We start from the raw sequence: 21,690 nt of genomic DNA, 5'->3' as shown, positions 1-21,690 counted from the left end.
GGTTCCAGGCCCTCCACTACCTCTTGTCTCCTCTGGCCTAGGGCTGATGACTGCTCTGCTATTGCCAATCCCAGCTTCCTCAGTACCCTGCCTACACCTACATCTTTTATATTAACTTCTTTGCAAATAAATCCTACTCAAATTATCCTAATTTGAGCGAAGTACCTGTTTCCTGTTAGGACCCTAATGATAAAGGGGTAGGTAGAGGAAGAGAAGCCTGCCAAGAAGAGAAAGAATGGTTAGTGAAGTAGGAGAAGAACCAGAAAAAGTATCATAAAAGTCACCAAGGCAATGGCAGAGGGAATTACAAAGCGTCACACACAGTTGATAGATCCAGTAGGATAAGAACTGGAAAACGTCTGCTGGGACAATTAGGTGGTCACAGATGACATGTGAAAACAGAGTCAATGGAATGACAGAAGCAGAAGCCAGGTGGCAGTGGAGTGATTAATTAATTTGCTGCTTCTTTCAAAAAATTTGGGTGAAAGGAGAGGACCAAGATGGGCAGTAGTGTAAAAGGTCAAAGAAAGTCAAAGAAGGATTTTCTCTGATGGTAGAGATTTGAACACGCTTATATTAGAAAGGATGGTGCCAGTAGAGAGAAAGGTTAAGAGGGAAGAAAAGATGAGATGACTGAAGAAATGAAGATCCTGAGAGGCAGGAGAGACTGGGGTCAAGCGGTAAGGGAAGGGGAAAGGGGTGATTTTGGGGTGCCCTTTGTACTGCCCTTTTTCTCTGCCCAGCCTCCAGTCATCCACAGGACCATACCCTGGGGCCTCCCTAGTCACTCAGGGGTGCAGCCCTGGTAAGCCCTCTTTCCTGACACCTGGAAGGAACCTGATCTCCAACTGAAATCCTGAAGTGTTGGAAGCTCTTTGTGCTACCCCTAAAAATAACCTGGAATCTTCTTCAACTTTCCCCCTCTCAGCGCCTTCTCTAATTTTCCCTTGGAATAAGGGCAGGCACCCAAAAACTGGATTTCTCCTTTTCACTGAAATTTTTGAAAATTATAGATAATGTGTACCTATGTAACTGTAAGAATCCATTGTAGAGAATTTAGCTATCTTCATCCATGGAACTATTTGAGTTAGAAAGCACTGTCTTAAATAAATTTCTCTCTAATGCTCAGCCAAGAACAAGTTGCACAGCTGGTATTTCAGTCCCTATCTACTTCTGACCCCCTTACTGGCCTTTCCTTTTCACCAGCATCTCTCCTATAGTTACTTCTTTTCCAGCATCAAGCTCCATACAAAGTCAGCATTCATAAAACCCACATCTGTCCCACACCATATGGAAAATCACGTGTCCACAGTAAAACAAGATGCAAGACACAGAAGTTAGGTATGTATATCTATCCCCAACTTCAACACCTGGTTCAAAATTCTAGTCCAGAAAGTCTTCCCCAACTAAAATTTGCCCCCTCTGATTATTCTTTTACTTTGCATCCCACCAGTGACACGATATTAATGCCATTTGTTAAATATTGTTTTGTTTAATAGACACCTTCTCCTATACCAGTCAATGCCATCCTCCTTTTTTTTTTTCTTTCGGATGCACTGTGTGGCATGCAGGATCTTAGTTCCCTGACCAGAGATCAAACCCAGGCCCCCTGCAGTGGAAGCGCAGAGTTCTAACCACTGGACCGCCAGGGAAGTCCCAAAGCCATTCTCCTTTTGGTTGATTTTCCAGAGGCACAGATACACATTAGACCTCGTCCTCACATGGAAACACTCTACTACTCATAGCATAAATTTAAATTTCCAAACATAATTTCCTATTTTGTCACTTCTGCACGTTTCTAAATTTGAAATTAGTTGTTTCTGGAGAGAGAGAAGGTGGACGTGCCATCTTAGAAGTAGGGTGACCACTCCTGGTCCTCAGTCTGGGGGACGGCAAGCATCTACTGGGTCTCCACAGCTCAGAACAGGGTCTTCGACTCTGCAGATCTGGAATTTTTTTTTTTCAATGCACTCAGAAATCCTCATTCACAAAATACTGATGCACAAACCAAATATCCGCCTATCAATTAACCATGAGAAATAAAACTTCAAAAGGACCATACTGTCTACATGAGAAGCCACATAAAACCCTAAAAATTGTTTAGATGGCTTACAATCATAGCAGGAAGATTTTTTTTTTTTTTTTTTAATGAACGATTCTTAAATAATGATTCTTGGCCTGGAATTAGGTTAGATGCAGAAAAGTCAACTGGAAAATCTCTAAAAATACTAACTTCCAGGTCCCACAGCAGACCTCTCAGAGTCAGAATCTCCAGGAGTAGGCAAAGAAATGTGTATTTTTAACAAGTGCCCAGTTGATTCTGATGCCCTATCAGGTTTGGAAACCACTGTGTTAGACAGTCTGAGTGACTGGAGTTATCTAACTCTCAATCTGGTGCATCTATCTCTACCAAGGTCTGGTCCACCAAGCAGATCAACACATGTGCAAAGCAGCAGGCTTACAGATAACACTGCCAGTTCTTGCTCTGCATTCTTTTTTCCTGCCCTCCAACTTGACCCCTCCCCCACCCTACCCTAAACTTCTGGGAGCAGACAGGGAATATAATACAACTAACTAGGTCACATTTCCATTACGCTTATCAGACTGACCCTAGTTACTGTGACTGGACCTGAGTTTGCCCAAACTGCCTAAATCAGAGTTTACAGCAATCTCTTGGGATAGCAATATCACTTAATCCTCTGAACTTATCTGCCAAAAACATAGTGATTTTTAGTAAAAAATCATTAAATAATCTATCAGCTGACAGCCTGATTAGATCTTTTTAAAATGTTGTTAAAAGCAAAGATTGGGACTTGAGTTATAAAAGGTCCAAGAACCATTTACTTCCTCAGTAAACTGTCCCCCTGTGTGGCACTCCAGAGGTTTTTCCACCCCAGAGTGATATGCCATAGTAAAATTAAGGAGGACATGGGTGAGAGGTATGTCTTTCTTTTGCAAAGGAGGAAAAGAGCAATTGTGAAAAAGGAGGTGGAAAAGAGAAATCTATAGGCCACAGGTCCACTCCCAAGCACACTGGTGGTAGGCAAGGGTACAAACTGAAGTCAAGGATCTAGAGACTGATTTCCATTCAACAATCCATGCACTTACAGATGTTATAGAAAATGTTTGTGGACTCCCTCCATGTATGTCATTTGAAGACTACTGCACTTAACAGCATTCTGGGCAGAGCATGGGGTGAGCAAAGCCTCAGAGACTAGGAAGTACAGGAGGAATAAGAAAAGGAACAGAAAGAACATTCTGACCTCAATGTAGCATGTGCAGAGTTGGGGTAAAGAAGGAGAGAAGATAAGTGAGGATGCACTAACCTGGGGAGTAATGAAAGCTCTTACCATGTGCCAAGCAACTTACACACATTCTCTTGTTACACCCTTACAACCTCTTGCTGAGACAAGTATGCTGGAGGCATCAGTGTAGAGAGGAGCGAAATCCGCCAATTGGCGTGCTTTCCTGACTTTCTCCAGCAACACTTTTGACAGCCCCAGAGCAGGCTGGGAATCTGGGGACACGTGTGGTAGAAGAATGAGAGAGTGAGGGACTTGAGGATGTTAGCCAGGACACAGCTGAGATTACCAAGTGAGACAGAGAGACAAATGAAGTGGGGGAAAGAGGGAAGAGTGGAGGTTACAGACAGGGTGAAGGATGTGGTGAGCACACGGATCCAAGGGCAGGAATCCTGCAAATTGGCACGAGGTTTAATTTTGAAATGTCAAAATTTATAACATACCAAAAGTAATATCCTCTGCAACTATTCAAATTCATGATGAAAAAATGATGAAACATTTTGGATGTCAACTTACAAACATGTAAGGAGATACACAAAGCTTTTCAAATTATTTTACGGGATATTTGAGCAAAAAAGGTTGCAGTGGCCTCGCACTCTTTGCAGGAGATCTGACCTCACCCAAGAGCTCCAGGAGTGAGCTCCAAGTGAGTTAACCCAGTTAATACCATTCCCCTTGCCAGTGACTGTTCAGAACAGTACAGATTGATTCAGGAATGGACAAATGCCTTCATCTGGGTCAATGATACTCTGAGGAAGTTTGCTGGGAACTTCTGGGAATAGTTTCCTGCCGTCCTGAGAGAACCACGGAAGAGACTTCTACATATTGATGCGTGGAACCGCCGCTGCCATTTCACTACCAGCTGTGGATGAAGGCAGGACAAGCTGAGAAAATCGAGGGGAAATGGAGCCAGCAGGGCCACTAGAATCAGTCATTCCTGAAACCACTTTACCTCTTGACTTCCAATAATGAGAGCTTATACACTTTTATTTTTTAGGCCAGCTTGAACTGTATCCTGTGACTTATGCACAAAAGCATCTTAATTCATAAAAATACTTTCCCTTAACTTCTGAAAGGTCAGATCCTATTAAATACTCAGTATCCAGTACAAGGATCACCTCCTCCCCAAAGTCTTCACTTACACCTGCAGGAAGGAGGTTCTCTCTTCGTCCTGTGAATCAGCATTTCACTCACCTCTTTCTTTGTACTACAGTTATCATGTCGCTTCCTGTTCACTGCTCTCCAATGGCTACAGAATAAAAACTTCTTAACATGGCTCATCATGTCTTCCTGGTCAGGCCCCTGTCTCCCTTCCCATCTCCTGTCCCATGCTCTCCAATGACGGGTGGGAGCTGCAGTCATGCTCAGGGTGCTGCAGTTCAAACACTTCTTATTCTTTAAAGCTTCTCTGCCTTTGAGAACAGGTTATTCCCACTTCCTGGAATACTACTGCCCACCGTTTACACTTAACAAACATCTACAAGACTCAGCTCAGACACAGACAGTCCCCTCTGTCTTCTTTTCTGTCCCTAAGACTCCTTCACCTTGTTGCAGCTACCTCATTGTACTGTTACTCTATTTTCATCTCTGCTTCCTTCTTCAGACCATGAACAAGGATGATGTTCTATTCATCTTGATATTCCCAGCGCCAAGCACATTTCGGGTACCTGCTAAATATCTGTTAAATGAATCTGTGTAAATATCTTATTTACATAACTAATCTGTGACACCCTTGAGGACTAACTGGATATTTCATTCATTTTGTATCTAAAGAGCCTAGATCGGTGTCTGACACATAGCTGACATCAATAACTATTTGTAAAAATAAGTTCCTTCTCCCAATCTGGATGACATTTAATTTGAAGCACTGTTATCCTCTTTTCCTCTGTCCTCCTGGTTCCCACAATCAAGAGGGCTCTATTAACTCTGCACTGAAACCTGTCTCCTTTCCGTAACTAACCCTCTTAAACCAATATCCGGCCCTGGGCACAGTCTGCCAGGAGGCCTGAAGTTTATGACACTGCCCGCCATTTCGTCCTCGCAGTTTACTTGGGGATGGAATGTCAGAGGAAACCACAGCTCCCATCATCCCCCACGTAAGGACCGCGGAAAGGGGTGTCCCTGCTGCTCCCGTGCTCGCGGCTGACAGGCAGGGAACCAGGGCGGAGACGGGCCCTGGCCGCGTCCAGGGTATGTGCCGGTGGGGACCCGATGGGGGGTGGGGAGACCATAAAGTCCAAGGTCACAGAGCGAACCCGGGTCAGGCACGGGCCTAAACGTCGGGTTTCCGCAGGGCTAGTGGGCCAGGGGTTCGGGAGCGCAGCACCCTCCACCCCCCGCCGGGACAGAATGAGGTCTCACCTCAGGCAGCTACCGCCCCACACGCGCTCCTCTCGGGCTCCCCGCGCTGCTCCGCCCGCTGCCTCAGAACCCGCAGCTGTTGTCTGGGTTTCACTGGCTACGGGCATCGGCCACTTCCGGTACCCGGGCTGCACTCCAGCCAATCAACGCGCGCCCCACTCCCAGGAGGAACAGGTGGTCGGCAGGCCGGGGTCTCCTCACCCTTTCCAGGCTTGCTTTGCGCCGGTTCTCGCGCTCACCCGAGCCCCATCTCGCCGCTGCCTGCCACACCAGCTCTCTGAAGTGGCTCTGTGCGCCTGGCGATGCCCACTTCAGCCCCAGGATCACTGACGAGCTAGGTCCTCCGAGTTTCCTAGAAAGGCTCCAGGGATGCACTTCCGCCCTGGGATCGGCCGCTCTGCGCGCTGCTGTCACTCCCCAAGCATTGATCTGGACTTCAGAAATTGGAAGTTGGCTTCGCTTTCTCACCGGGCAGAGATCATGCGACCCCCTTAACGCCCCCACCTGCATCCCTTATCCCGTCACTCTCTCCCTTGAACTACACGAGTCTGGTAAACACAGACCCCTACATCCTAGAAACAGGCCAGTCATCTGCTGGGGGCGAAGGGAGACCCTCTCTTGAAGTCAAGGAGGGATTACTGGAGGGAGTGATGTTTGGGCTGAAATCTGAAGGTTGAGCGGGAATTACCCGTGTCAAGAGTGAAGGGGACAGCGGTTCCGGCAATGGGAACGGCATTCTCCCCTAGCCTCCTTATTTCTTGAACAGCTTGACCCTTCTCAACTCAGCACCTTTGTGCTTGTTAGTTCCTCTGCCTTTCTTTTGCGCAACAAGCTTCTCGTTATTCGTGTCTCACTTCAAAGGTAACTGCATAGGAGAAGCCTTCCATCCTATCTAATGTTGCCTCAAACTATGATACCCCTCCCAAATATCAGTTACAGGGAAGGACTATGATTGGCCTTGTTTAGGTCTGGTGCTCACCCCTGGACTAATCATTGTATTCAGGGGAAAGGGATAGTAGGTTTAGCCAAATCTGGGTCACCTGTCTGCCCCAATTGTGGGGGCAGGCTTCTGTGTTTGCCTCACCATAATCCTATGGAATAGGGAAGGGAGTGACTATTCACAGAAAGTGATATTATGTATATATCTAGTACACAACCTATCAGAAAAAAAAAAGAAAAAAGAAAGAAAAGGGGAAAAAAAGCTTTTGCTTGAGTTCATGGGATTAGGCCCTAGACTATAGGGTCCATCACTTTAGCCATTCTCACACCAATATCCTTAACTCCTTTGCCCTACTGTCTGCAACTGCCTTGGAAGTTTGTTAACCCTGGATCAGTTGAAATGTCCATTTTCCTTGCCCAGGCTGCTGAGAGCTAGTGGGGAAAATCATACATTTTGGAGAAGAACCCCAAAATAAATTTATGGTCTCCCAGAGGTCTTTCACTTCTGCCTAGAAATCATCTTCTGTTTCCCTAGTCAGCTTGTCTACCATTTTCATGATTGCTATTTCAACCTTCTTCATTCTGCTTGAACCTCTGTCCAAGCCATGACCCACCATCACAATCACTGCCACCTGCATTCATCCCAAGGAAAGATGTCCATACTACGAGAGTATCCTGCCGCAGACCAAGAATGGGAGACATTTGGTTCTACTGTCTTTATCTAGTACACCTACATTAACAGTCTTCTGTCTCAAGAACCTAGATCAGTAATTCTCAATCTTGGCTGCACATTGGAATCACCTAGGGAGCTTTTTTTAAGTATATGTTTTTATTAGTGAGCAGTATTCAATTATTTGAATACACCACATTTTTTTATCTATTCACTTATTAATAGTCAGGTGGTTTCTTGTTTATGGCTATTACAAAGTTGCTAAGAACATTTGTGTATACTTCTTTATATGCACAGATGCATAAGCTTTTATTTCTCTTGGATAGCTGCCTAGGAGTGGAATGGCTGTATCATATGGTAAGCACATATTTAACTCAAAGAATCCAGCAAACCATTTTCTGAAGTGGATGCACATTTTACATTTTCACCAGCTGTGTACGAGTCTTTTTCCTCCACATCCTCGCCAACACTTGATCTGATCAGTTCTTTTTTTCTTTTTCTTTTTAAATTGAGCATTACAATAGAGATCTAGTGGCCTCTTATAGTGGTTTTGCTTTGTGTTTCCTTACTGACTGATTCACCTGGGGATCTTTAAAAATATTGATGTCTGGTGCCACCCACATAGATTCTGTTGAAAATGATCTGAGATATAGTCTGGGCTTTATTGTTTTGTTTATTTTCCAAGCAATTCCAATATGCAGCCAGCAAGGTTGAAAACCAATAGCTTAGGTCAGTGATTCAAAAAGTATGGTGTCTGAATCAGCAGCATCTGGAATGATGGTTAGAAATGCAAATTCTCAGGCCCCACCCACAGATCTCCTGAATGAGAAACTCTGGAATTAGAGCTGAACAATCTGTGTTTTAACAAGCATTTCAGGAGTTCTAATGCACTCTAAAGTTTGGGTATCACTGGTCCAGACATTAACAGTGCTTCACTTGATCAGCCGCTGTACGTGGGTTAAACAGGAAAAAGATAGGCTGTGTCCTCCCGGATGCTCCCCTGCCCACCACCTGCTTCATTACACCAGCCAATTTAGGGGCCATCTGGAGCAACAGGGACCTACCAAGGGAAGGAGGCCCAGGCATATGGTCCACAAATACCATTCTCATGCCCAGTGTGTATGAGGATGTGTATGACTAGGTAGGGGCTTATGTTTCACTGTCTCCTAACAGGTTCAGGACTTCCATCGAATTAAGTCTTATTACAGGTAAGTATGAGAAGTTTTGCTCCTTTTGAAAAAAATGGCAGGTAGGAACATTGGCCACCCTCTTGAATTCACACAGAGACAGGTACATGGAAAATAAAAGCCATACTGCTCTTGCTCGACCTTGTCCCTTCTAGCTGTGGAAGATGTGGGAAGGAGGGCTACCAGTACTGGCTACTCGCCTATCTTATACTACAAAACCGTGTCATTTCTCAGATTAGTTTACAACTCTGATTTGGACCTAGTGCTGATCATAATTATATTTTCTATTGTCTATGGACCATATTCCAAGCTACTACCAAACTATTAGTAAGAGCACTCAGTGTCCCCTGAGATTTAAATAACATTGTGAATGTAAGTCATTGTTAGGATTCTGGAAGGAATGACCAAAAGCACCAACCCTGCAAATCTTCAGGCTTTTCAAAACCCTTCTCTCCCAGGTGAATAACCCTGGGCCAGGACACAAGGACACTCACTTGGATAGCTTTCTCTTCCTGTAAACTTCTCTCCTCTTCCCAACTCCCCACATCCACTTCTTTTATCACTATCAATCACCTCTCTCCTTGATCCTGCCTTCCTTTCCTTTCAACTGCACCAACCTCATAGTACATCCTACAGACCAAAGTCTCACTCAGCATGACACAAATGCATCTAGCCTTATGTGACTTAACCATTTCCTACGAACATACCTTTCCCCCCATATAGACAGAGCGTTCCTTGAGATCCAGCACTGTGTTACATGTCCCAGAGACGTGCTGGCCGTGCTGGGCCCATGTTTAGTAGAAACAGGCTGACCTGAAATATTCATATCTCACCTCCACACACTAAAGCAACTGGCTGAAGCTGAGTCAAGGCTCAATTAAGTCTTCAGGGAATTCCCTGGCGGTCCAGCGGTTCGGACTCCATGCTTCCACTGCAGGAGGCACAGGTTAGATCCCTGGTGGGGGAACTAAGATCCCGCAAGCTTTGCGGCGAGACAAAAAAAAAAAAAAGTCTTCAGTGTTCCCCTTGCACCTTCAGCTATGAAGATACAAGGAAGTAAAACAAAAAGGCAACCTCCTTTTCTAGAGTTACCAATTACCCCAAGGAGCTCAGACCAACCAGTTCTGAGCCTGATCCAGCAAGGTCATATTACCACTGAGCCAAGATAGCAGATCCTTCTTGGGCAAGTTCTAAACCTAAGAGGTGCCTCCAGGGTCCTTGTAAGGTCCACGTCTCTCTCTCAGGTGAAACCATGGCCCCTTTCACACGGGATAAAATGCAGCAACACCTGAAAACCTTACTCTCCCAGGAACTGCTCCATGGTTCAGTGCCAGGTGGAGAGGCAGAGAAGAGAAGGCTGCCCTGGCAGAGGGGTCAGTGCTGGGCGTTGAGGAAGGCAAGCCGGAGGTGGTGGGAGGGGATGCACTGGAAATAGACAACAGCAGAATGTACAGGGGAGCAAGTGATCAGAGGACAAACCAGGAGCCCCAGGGTACAAGGCTCCGCCCCAGGGGTCTGGAGTCTTCACAAGGTCAGCAAAATAATGAGCCCACCTGCCACCAGGGCTAAGACATCACTGAGCCGTGACAGCGCCCCTGCCCACCAAGCCCCGAATCTGCCTTAGAGCCTGCTCACCACAACACTTCAGGAAACTGCTGCGAAGTAGTCTGAATTCCCAAATGAGTAGAAATTATTTGCCATCCAGGCCAAGGCAGTCCCACATGAATATTTCTGAGGCTCTATTTTGAGAAACAACATGGGAGGAAAATCAAGTCCAAGTGTCTCCCACCATCACAGGGACATATAAGTTTCCAATGTGACTAGTGAACCTGAAGGAGGCCAGAATGACTCCTCACTCTGTCTTCATGGTGCTGTTTTCCCAGCTCAAGATACAACCCCTAAAAATCATGGATGATATTCGGAAAAGATGAAAACTCTAACTCGAAAAGATACATGCACCCCAACGTTCATAGCAACACTATTTGCAATAGCCAAGACATGGAAGCAACCTAAATGTCCATCAACAGATGAATGGATAAAGAAGATGTGGTGTATAAGAGACAATGGAATACTACTCAGTCATAAAAAAGAATGAAATAATGCCATTTGCAGCAACATGGATGGACCTCGAGATTATCATTCTAAGTGAAGTAAGTCAGACAGAGAAAGACAAATATCATATGATATCACTTATATGTGGAATCTAAAAAATGATATAAATGAACTTATTTACAAAACAGAAAGACTCACAGACACAGAAAACAACTTATGATTACCAAAGGGGGAAGGTGGGGGGGAGGGATAAATCAGGAGTTTAGGACTGACAGATACACACTGCTATATATAAAATAAACAAAAAGGACCTACTGTATAGCACAGGGAACTATATTTAATATCTTGTCATAACCTATAATGGAAAAGAATTTGAAAAAGAATATATATATATATATATATATATATATATCTGAATCACTTTGCTGTACACTGGAAACTAACACAACACTGTAAACCAACTATACTTCAATTTTAACATAATCTTGGATGAACTATTCAGTCCTTCAGCAAGATCCCGTCTCTATGATGCAACCTTTCTCTCAGGCTAATGCGATCCATTTGCCATCTCCCACACTCTGTTTACTTGCTCTTCATAGTGTATTTTCTCTTATGCCACACGCCTGCCCACAATGCTGTCCTTGGGTCCACTGCCACTGAAATCCATAGCTGTGATGACACCTCAGGGTCCTTCTCAAGCAAAAGGATCCCTTTGTCTCTGAGGCTTAATTCTGCTGCCAACACCCACACGTCTTCTCTCTAGATTTATCTTGGGCTTGTTGCCTTCCTCCCTCGTTCAAACTCTCTCTGCAGTAGTGAGTCATTCAAATGATCCTTAACCTCACTACATTAATGCCATCCATATACGATATCATGATGTATAGATCTTATTCAAGTGGGCAAAATACAAGCTTTGAGGCATGGTTTAAAAGAACAATAAATCCAAACCTTACAAATACCTAACATAGTTTACAAAGCCCTCTCATATAAACTAGCCATGATCAGGGTCTCTGGAAACTTAGGCTATCTATGGCAACTGTAGAAAAGTCTTTCACAGGTGATGGTGACCCAAAGGATTCAGCGACTTGTCCAGGTTTACTCAGGTCAGAAGAGGGGAGGGGGTTTCCCTGGTGGCACAGTGGTTATGAATCCGCCTGCCAATGCAGGGGACACGGGTTTGAGCCCTGGTCCGGGAAGATCCCACATGCCGCGGAGCAACTAAGCCCGTGCGCCACAACTACTGAGCCTGCGCTCTAGAGCCTGTGAGCCACAACTACTGAGCCCACGTGCCTAGAGCCCCTACTCCGCAACGAGAAGCCACCGCAATGAGAAGCCCGCGCACTGCAATGAAGAGTAGCCCTGCTGGCCGCGCAACTAGAGAAAGCCCGCACGCACTCAGCAACAAAGACCCAATGCAGCCAAAAATAAAATAAATAAATTTAAAAAAAAAGAAGACGAGGGGAGACTAGATTAGCACCCACATCTTCAGACTCTCCTCACTCCAATCTGGCTGCCTTCCTAAAGTCTCACTGAATACACATCTACCTCCATCTCTTAATGGGACTCTGTTTTGTCCAGGCCTGTTTTGCCACTATTTTGACCAAGAGTCAGCTGCAGAGAGGAAATTTCAAATGTGACATCCAGAAAAATCCACACCTGCCTTACATGTACATAAAGTATCCCCCATCTACTGGAATAAAATCCTGCACGATGAGGGTGTTTGAGTTACTTATCTGGCTTCCCTACTTAAGACCCGGTTCCAAAAAATCACATCCACAAAGACTTCCCTGATTCCTCTCTTCTCATCTCAGTCGCTCCTCCACTGTCCTCCTGACCCCTGGCATTTGGGCTAATTTGACCTTTTGTATCTTGTATTCTCTTGTAAGACTATTTGTCATCTCCCCACCTAGTGATAAAAACCCAACCTGCCCTCTGGGATTTTGCCCAGAGCACAGCGCTGACCAGAGACAGTCTGTACATGTTGACTGAGAAATGTTTACCTGGAAAAGTCTTCTGTGATTAAACTGAATTTTAACAATGGCCTCAAGGAGCAGTACCTTAACCCAGAAGAATAATGGCAGGAATTTGGGGCACAGGATAAAGCTGGTTAAAAGAGCAAATATAGCCAGCTGGCTTTGCAAAACTCCTTATATCCCATTAGATCAGCAGTTATCATGGGATTGGTAACTTTTTCACAGTGTAGATAAGGAACATTAGCCGACCCTAGCGTCCACAAGTTCTGCCTAACATAGGAGGGTCAGTGAACCAAAACGTAGCAACCAGATGGATCAACCATCAAGCTTGGTTAATTTCATTCTTTAATTTTGGATAGGGCCACCCCTGGATAAGCAACAATCAATCTTATAAAATTATACACTCTAGATAGTCAAACTAGACCTTTCCTTAATCATGATTGAGTATGTAATTTGACCTACTGTGCTGGACCCCAAGGGAGGACACACTGATTCAGGCAGTATCTTTAGTGCCAAGATGTTGTAAGAATCTGGGACTGTTTCCAGCACTAGAGGGCAACTGTTGAAAGTCTCCAGAGCCCAGAGGGAAAAGCAGCATCCCTGGAGGAGATGGACAAACAACCTTAAATTAGGCAAATACGTCACACCTCCCATCATCCTAACAAATACTGCTTAATATAAGATGTGGGTTGTTAGGATGAGAGAAGAAAGGGGCTGAACCTGGAGGAGACTGGGATTCATGGAGAGGGACATAAATGATTATATTAGGTCTTGTCAAAATCGGGGGATTCCCTTCCCTTGACAAGGCCTAAGTGTTAAATTACGTGAGACAATGGACATTTCAACCCCCTCAGAGACCAGTCAAAGGACTATCCTGCCCCTTTAGAATAGCGCGCTGAACAACAGTGCACAATGTCCAGGTATGACTAGATTTGTTTCAGCCCTCAGCTTGTGGGACTAGCCTTCCACCCTAACACCATCCAAAAGATGCATTCTGTTTTATATCCTGAGATATAGAATGTCTACCTTGTGGGGAGGAGAGCCAAAGAGCTTTGCCTAAAGCCAGGCATTTGCTTCAAAGGGGGAGGTGTTCTGAATTCTGAGATGATCAGCAGAAACCACATCCATGCAGAACTCCATGACCTCCTTTGAAGCAGGTTTAATGAGCAGATCCTTTTCTGTTCTTTGGTAGCAACATTAAACCACAAAATGTCATAATTTTAGGGGAAAAAAAAATCCCAGCCTGCTCTGTAGACCAAATATTTCAGAATTTCTGGAGGTGAGGTGGAAGCGTCAGCAAAGCTCCCCGGGGGAATTCCAGAGTGCCCCCAGGTTAAGAATCCCTGGTTAGACTATGGGGGAGCCACCTGGATCTGGGACCCAGTTGGCTTCTCTGGAGTTCAGGTGCTCCAGGCAGGTGTCGATACCTGAGTGAAAGTGGCCTCCTGACAGGAAGGAGGAAGAGGGGCAGGCGTACCCTTTAAAGGGTTCGGTCCCAGCTCCTGCTTTGGAGAGGCGAAAAGAGTGTTGGATTAAGCGTCACAAGACCTGGATTCCGGTCCTGGCTCTGCCATTTAGTATTTCTGGGACCTTAATAAGTGACTTAACCTCTTGGCTTCCTTATCAGAAAATGGGCAGACACGGCACGTCTGCCCATGATATGCCTGATGAGAAAACCACCAAGTACAGAGCTGACAGTTTTAGGCAAGAAGTTAGTTTCTGGAGACATCACATAATTTAAGGCAATTTCCCCAAAAGGAATAAAGTGAGCTGGTGTCATCACGTAGCTCATAAACCTATAACCAATGAATATGTTTTGCTTTAAGGCTATGTTTATGAATGTATACAATTTAACAGGGTACTCTCTCCTAAACGTATAGGATCAAGTGGCATAGCAGTTCTTGAAACTTTTCTACGGAGTTTTATTACATCTCACTTTCATTTTTCAGTGCTAACATTAGCACCATTACACAACAAGTACAAGGGTGAGGTTATAGAATGTAAAAACATTTAAAATTATAACAGCGCATTTTTGCCACCTTTGTAATTCTTTGTTTTACCTTTTCTTTTTTTTTTTGGCCGCACCGCGTGGCTTGCGGGGATCTTACTTCCCCGACCAAGGATCGAACCCAGGCCCCCGCAGTGAAAGCACCAAGTCCTAACCACTGGACCACCAGGGAATTTCCTTGTTTTATTTATTTTAAATAAACTTTTTTAAATATAAATTTATTTATTTATTTATTTTATTTTTGGCTGTGTTGGATCTTCGTTGCTGTGCGTGGGCTTTCTCTAGTTGCGACGAGCGGGGTCTACTCTGTTGCAGTGCGCGGGCTTCTCTTGTTGTGGAGCACGGTCTCTAGGCGCACGGGCTTCAGTAGTTGTGGCGTGTGGGCTCAGTATTTGTGGCGCACGGACTTAGTTGCTCTGCAGCATATGGAATATTCCCGGACCAGGGCTCCAACCAGTGTCCCCTGCATTGGCAGGCGGATTCTTTTTTTTTTTTTTTTTTAAAGAAACAGTTGAATTTATTTATTTATTTATTTATTTTTGGCTGTGTTGGGTCTTCGTTTCTGTGCGAGGGCTTTCTTTAGTTGTGGCAAGCGGGTGGCCACTCTTCATCGCGGTGCGCGGGCCTCTCACTGTTGTGGCCTCTCTTGTTGCGGAGCACAGGCTCCAGACGTGCAGGCTCAGCAGCTGTGGCGCACGGGCTTAGTTGCTCCGTGGCATGTGGGATCCTCCCAGACCAGGGCTCAAACCCGCGTCCCCTGCGTTGACAGGCAGATTCTTAACCACTGCGCCACCAGGGAAGCCCTTAAATAAACTTTTAACTTTAGAACAGTTTTAGATTTATAGAAAAATTGCAGAGGTATTACAGAGAGTCCCATATACCCCACACCCAATTTCCCATATTAACATCTTTTTATGTATTATTTATTTATTTATTTATTTATTTTTGGCTGTGTTGGGTCTTCGTTGCTGCGTGCGGCCTTTCTGTAGTTGCGGCGAGCAGGGACTACTCTTCGTTGTGGTGCTCGGGCTTCTCACTGCTGTGGCTTCTCTTGTTGCAGAGCACGGGCTCTAGGCACGTGGGCTCAGTAGTTGTGGCACACGGGCTTAGTTGCTCCACAGCATGTGGGATCTTCCTGGACCAGGGCTTGAACCCATGTCCCCGCATTGGCAGGCAGATTCTTAACCAGTGCACCACCAGGGAAGTCCTCCCACATTAACATCTTACCTGAGAATGGTACATATCTTACACTTAAGGAACCAGTTGATCCACTGGTATTAACTAACATCCATATCTTATTCAGATTTCCCTAGTTTCTACCTAACGTCCTTTTCCCATGCCAGGATCCCATCCAGAACACCACATTGCTTTTATTTGTCATGCCTCTGTAGGCTCCTCCTGGCTGTGCAGTACATTTAAAAATAACAGCTCAATCCACATCACCACAGGAGGCGCAGAAGCAAATCAAAACAACTGCCAAGTTCTCATGATACTCACAAAGGAGGCAGTCATTTGTTTACCGGTTCATTAGCGTGAACAGTATCCAATTTCCTTCATGAGCTTTCAAATTGTGAATCCTGAAATTTTGTTTTAATTGGAGGGGATTGGCTTTATTTTGCTTTTTTTGTATTAAATGGATTTCATATCACATGCTTTCAAATTACTCAACACCTCATAAAATGCATCCAATACCACCACACAGATATAAGGCAGTTCCCTTATTGAGCAGAAGACAGATTCCAGATTGTGGGGCCCACCTCAGCAGACTGTGCTTTTGAAGGTCTAGGACGGGGTCACAGCTATCTGTATTTTAATTCCGAGGTGGTTAAGTCTCCACGCTCCCAATGTAGGGGGCTCGGGTTCAATCCCTAGTTAGGGAACTAAGATCGCACATGCCGCATGGCCAAAAAAAAAAAAGAAAAAAAAAAGTCACCTTAATCCTAAGAAACAATCCTTTCGATTTTTTTTTTTTTTTTTTTTTGGCCACATCGCACGCTTGTGGGATCTTGGTTCCCCGACCAGGGATTAAACCCGTGCCAGGGAATTCCCAGCCTTTCAATTTAAATTCAGTATCCAAGTAATACAGCCAGCCTGGACGCTAAAATTCACACTCAAGAGAATGAATGATGAATATTTCAGTGAACATGTGCCAAGACACATAAGTATACAGGCATCCTTCAGCCTACATGCAGGAGCTGCTCCTAAATTTCATTTTTAGATTAGTTATTGAAACCAGAAATACATTTATTTACCTTCAGAACATTGTTATGACTATTGGATAAGTTTTCCTAACAACCCACAAAAATGTATTTATCCATTAACACAATGATACATTTAAAAGTGCTCTCCAGGGACTTCCCTGGTGGCTCAGTGGATAAGACTCCACACTCCCAGTGGAGGGGGCCTGGGTTCAATTGCTGGTCAGGGAACTAGACCCCACATGCCACAACTAAGGAGCCCACATGCCGCAACTAAGGAGCCCGCAAGCCACAACTAAAGAGTCAGCCTGCCGAAACTAGGACCCAGCGCAACCAAATAAATTAAATAATTAAATATTAAAAGTGCTTTCCAGGGTTGAGAACGACTGGTAAAGCATGGACTTAGAGACAGCCCTGCACTCCACTTACTAGCTCTGCATACTTGGGAAAATGACCTCAGCTTTGTGCCTCAGTGGCCTCACCTGTAAAATGGGATAATATTAGTACATAGGGCTCTTGTGAGAATTAAGTGAGATAATGCACAAAAAGCACTTAGCATATGCCAGGCACTAGAATGTATGCAATGGCAGTTACCACTGCAGCAACTGCTGGTGCAAATAAGGAGAGGAGAGATTTTCGGGGATGAAGACGCAGTGTCCTCAATGGGCGTCAGGTGGCGCAACAAGCCTAAAAACCAAGTCCAGCCGTGCCTGGGAAAGTAGACGAGTGAAAAAGTTGAATCTCAGAGCACTTGTCAACCTGACACAGCTGCCACTTTGAATAGATGTGGTGTCTGAAGTCAGGTGTTTACATTTGGACCCATAAAATTCAATATATAGACCGTTCCCCTCATCCAGATTCTTTCTAGTTATTCCTGTATCAAGGGACATGTTGAAACATGCATTACTGTATGTATGTGTATTACTTAATATAAAAATAATATCATAACCGGCATCCCAAACAAGACAAGCCATTTCTGTTGGCAAATACGGCATTGAAACAATGGCCCTGGTGGAGAAAGAAAAGAGGAAAATGTAACAAAGATTCGTGACAACTGTGACGGAGATGGGAGGTTGCCTATCCCAATATCACCCACCCCTCCTAGAATCCCAGAGATTTAGCGGGGCTCATAGCTTCTTGCAATAAAGAGTACAATTCCCAGTTCTCCTTGAGCTGGTGTGGACGTGTGGCTAAGCCCTGGCCTGTGGGACGTGAATGGAAAGGGCAGCTTGTAGGAAATTTCCTTGAGAGACAGATGGCAAGTACCTTCCTCCATTCCCTGCCTGCAACATGGTTTTGACGCCAGCAGCTCCACCTTGTACCTGAAGCCTGGGGCTGCACCCTACAGATGATCCCATGAGACTATAAGGGCTCCATAGGAACTCCGAATTGTCTACCTCTGGCCTTTTATGTGAGAGAAAAATAAATTTAAATCACGAGTAAGCCATTTTATTTGGGTCTTTGGTACTCATAGCCAAACACCATCCAACTGATACTCCATGTAAGAACCCTGGTTTTGTTTTTAAAGAATACTTTTGTATTTTAAAAATATGTGGATAAGGGACTTCCATGGTGGCACAGTGGTTAAGAATCCGCCTGCCAATGTAGGGGACACAGGTTCGATCTCTGGTCTGGGAAGATCCCACGTGCCACGGAGCAACTAAGCCCGTGTGCCACAATTACTGAGCCTGCGCTCTAGAGCCCATGAGCCACAACTACTGAAGCCCACGCACCCTAGAGCCTGTGCTCTGCGACAAGAGAAGCCACTGCAAGGAGAAGCCTGCGCACCTCAACGAAGAGTAGCCCCCACTCACCACAACTAGAGAAAAGCCTGCGCGCAGCAACGAAGACCCAATGCAGCCATAAATAAACAAACAAACAAACAAACAAACAAGATGGGGGGAAAACCTAGCATAAAAAAATATATATGTATGGATAAAAAGAATGGAAGATGAATAGAGAAGACGGTGACAGAGATGTGAACACAACTCTCAAACTTTTAAGACTGAGAAGAGAAGGGGAAATGTGGACAATAATACAGTAACAAATATCACTAATTTGAGTCTTCTTTCAGTGCAGTCTGAGAAGGAGAAGGGAAAATCCAGAGTGGGAAGACTAAGTGAAGACCCGCAAAGCTCCTGCTGTTGAAACAGCTGGGCTGTCCCACTAGCTGTTTGAATTAGTCACCAAACTAGTAACCAGTGGGGCTTAATCAAGGCCAAAGGTTTCTGAGATGAGAGTAACAAGTGGAGGTGAAGTTTAAGGTATTAATAATTCAATAAATCCTTATTGAGTCACCACGGACAGGCACTTTTCCAACAAGTAGTTCGCTTTTATATTTACGGAGACTTTCTGGGATGGTAGTAAGGACTAGTAGATAATACACTGTACTTACGTATTTAGTAGTAGTCATTTCCCCTGGGAAAAGGGATGCTTTGAGAGTAAAGACCAGAGGCCCATTAAATGGGAAAGTCACAGATGGGTTCCTCCCAAATAGCCAGAAACAAACAAGGCCCTTTGCCTTGCCTCTAGTCCACAGACGTCTTTTGTTTGATATTCGGTGGAATTCTTCTTGGGCTGCTAGATTTAGCAACATATAGACAACTATAGCTGTTCGTGCTCTTTTTGATTTTTTTTGGGGGGGAACCTTTATCTTTGGGTACTTATAATTGGCTTAAAAATAAAGTTCTGTGACTGAGTTGTTTTTGTTTTTTTGGCAACGCCACGTGGCATGCGGGATCTTATTTCCCAGACCAGGGATCGAACCTGTGCCCCCCTGCAGTGGAAGCATGGAGTCTTAACCACTGAACCACCGGGGAAGTCCTTGAGAATTTTTTTTGAAAAAATAGAAGTCCTTCAAGCTGCCTTGGATCCAAAACAATCTGAAGTCTTCCTGTTCTGCTCTTCCTGGGTTCTCCTACAAGAATATCTAGGTTGGGAGTCCCCAAGACCACCCTCAGATTTGATGATTTGCTAGAAGGACTCACCAAACTCAGAAAGCTTGTTTATTACAGTGAAAGGATGCAGATTAAAATTAGCAAAGAGGAAAAGGGCATAGGGTGGAGTTCAGGAGAGAGCGGACACAAACTTCTGGTTCTCCTTTTCCTGGGGAATCACATGGACAGTGCTTAATTCTCCCAGCAACAATGTGTGACAACCCATACAAAGTGTTGCCAACCAGGGAAGCTCACCCAAGCACTGGAGTTCAGGATTTCTGTTGGGGGTCAGTCATGTAAGCATGGAAAGCCTGTGTGACTGACCTTAGCTGTTCAGTCTCCAGCCCAGATGTGGCCCAAAGCCCCTAGGCATACAAAAACAGGTATTCACCATGCATCACATTGTTAGCATAAACTATCTGGTATGGCCCAAGGCCTCAGATATACAAAGATACTTTTAGCAGGCAAGATATTCCGGGCTCAAAGGTTATTCCCCCAGGAGCTGGTTAAGGGCCAGTCTTGAAAATCTTGGGAATGTGCAGAGTTTGTGCAGCCCAGACCTGCTGAGTTCTCCCTCTATTTTTACAATAAAGCCATAAAAATTAATAATAATAATAAACCTAACATCTTTATAATAAAGAACCATTACCTGAGCTAGCTTCTGAAGACCTCCTTGGAAAGAGACCAATCAAAGCATATTTCTAACAGCAATGTGTCTAGCGTGGCAGCACTCAGTAAATGAGTCAATGAATATAGGGAGGGCCAATACTGGTGCCTCTGGAGATGTGAGATCTGTGTCTTAGAGCTGCCCAGTTTTTCCAGCTGTGGTTCTGTGACTAAGCCCACTCCTACAGCTCTTTCCCTTGGCTAGCTTCCTCCCAAGTGTTTCCTTCATTTTTCCTTCCATCCCTTTCTCTCTCCTCCAGCTGTTCCAAGACCGCCAAGATCCAGATTTCCATTTAGTCCCCTCCAAGCAAGGCATCCAGGCTCTAGGGCTTCCCTCCAGGGCCAGGAGTAGGATGAGGCAAATGAGGCACAAGGCCACAATATTTAAGGTGGCATCACTCTTAGGGTCATGCAAGATAGCGAGTGCCTCTGTAAATTCTGTACCCCAGGCACTCACTCTTGTCCTGGCACCACATTTTGTCTTGAAAGAGTCTCTGCATGGGAACCTGTATACCTCAGTTTTGCGTGGGCAGGTATGAGAAGAAACACAGAAGCCAGGTCCTGGGAAAGAGTCAAGCATTAATTCATATGAGCATGAATGCATCTTCATTTCCTCCTCTTTAATATACACCATCCCAATGGGTAATTAAATCAACATTAAATACCAGAAAATAACTTTAATGCCAGCATCCACTTCTCTCATTTTTACCAGGGCCCCTCTACCCTTCAACAGTTTCAAAGGCATAAGGGCTCTTTTACCACAGCACCCTGGAATCTTTCTTCCCAGTATAAAGTACTTGGCAGGAGAAAATTTGCCAGGACCCTTCAATTCAAGGCCTTCTTGCATTTCCCTGATTCCAGGTAGGAAATTACTACAAGAGCTATCAGGAGCTTTGACCCTTACTGACAAGGACGTCTGAGCTACTTACATGGCATGAGAAGTCAGAATGTTTCCATTAATTTCCAAGAATTGCAACCAGTGCTTTTCCAACTGATGTGGCACTTCTGATGATATAGAAAGAGGAACTGTAGACAAACTTACTTCCAGGTTTACCATTTGATCCATTATTCGCATAAGAAATACATGAACCAAGGCAGTACATACAGAAATCAGCTAGCAGCTTCGCGTCACAAAATAAATACACAGAGACATTCCAATTGCTCAAGTTTTTATCATCTTTTTTTCACAAAGCAGATTCGCAGGCACAGGTCTAGCTGAGGGTATCCTCACGTTCATTACATTCATAGGATTCTTCCCTGAAATGAATTCTTTGATGTTGCTGTAAAGCTTGACCTAGGTCAGAGAACATTTCCACATTTATTACAGCCAGTTTCTCTCCCATATGAATTCTCCAGGTTTCAACTATAACCGAAGGCCTTCCAGCACTTGTGATGTTA

At 44.7% G+C, this 21,690-nt stretch overlaps 1 protein-coding gene across 5 annotated transcripts in view; it reads right to left on the bottom strand.

The window, feature by feature from the left end:
• Positions 1-21,437, bottom strand: part of ZFP3 (ZFP3 zinc finger protein) — a 34,696-nt gene extending 13,259 nt beyond the window's left edge. For 4 of the 5 annotated variants that reach the window (XR_009006243.1, XR_003623990.2, XR_009006244.1 and 1 more), the window contains exon 1: positions 5,664-5,849. Coding sequence is in view for 1 of the 5 variants with exons in the window: in XM_057535487.1 (XP_057391470.1) it covers positions 21,222-21,228 (7 nt within the window). In the remaining 4 variants the exon portion in view is untranslated. Of the gene's footprint in view, positions 1-5,663; positions 5,850-21,221 lie in introns of those variants that run through there. The other variant, XM_057535487.1, reaches the window with a different exon arrangement.
• Positions 21,438-21,690: the final 253 nt, after the last annotated feature.

The sequence above is a fragment of the Balaenoptera acutorostrata genome, chromosome 20 (assembly GCF_949987535.1).
Source record: "Balaenoptera acutorostrata chromosome 20, mBalAcu1.1, whole genome shotgun sequence".
Lineage (NCBI taxonomy): Eukaryota > Metazoa > Chordata > Mammalia > Artiodactyla > Balaenopteridae > Balaenoptera > Balaenoptera acutorostrata.
This window is presented reverse-complemented; position numbering and strand designations above follow the sequence as displayed.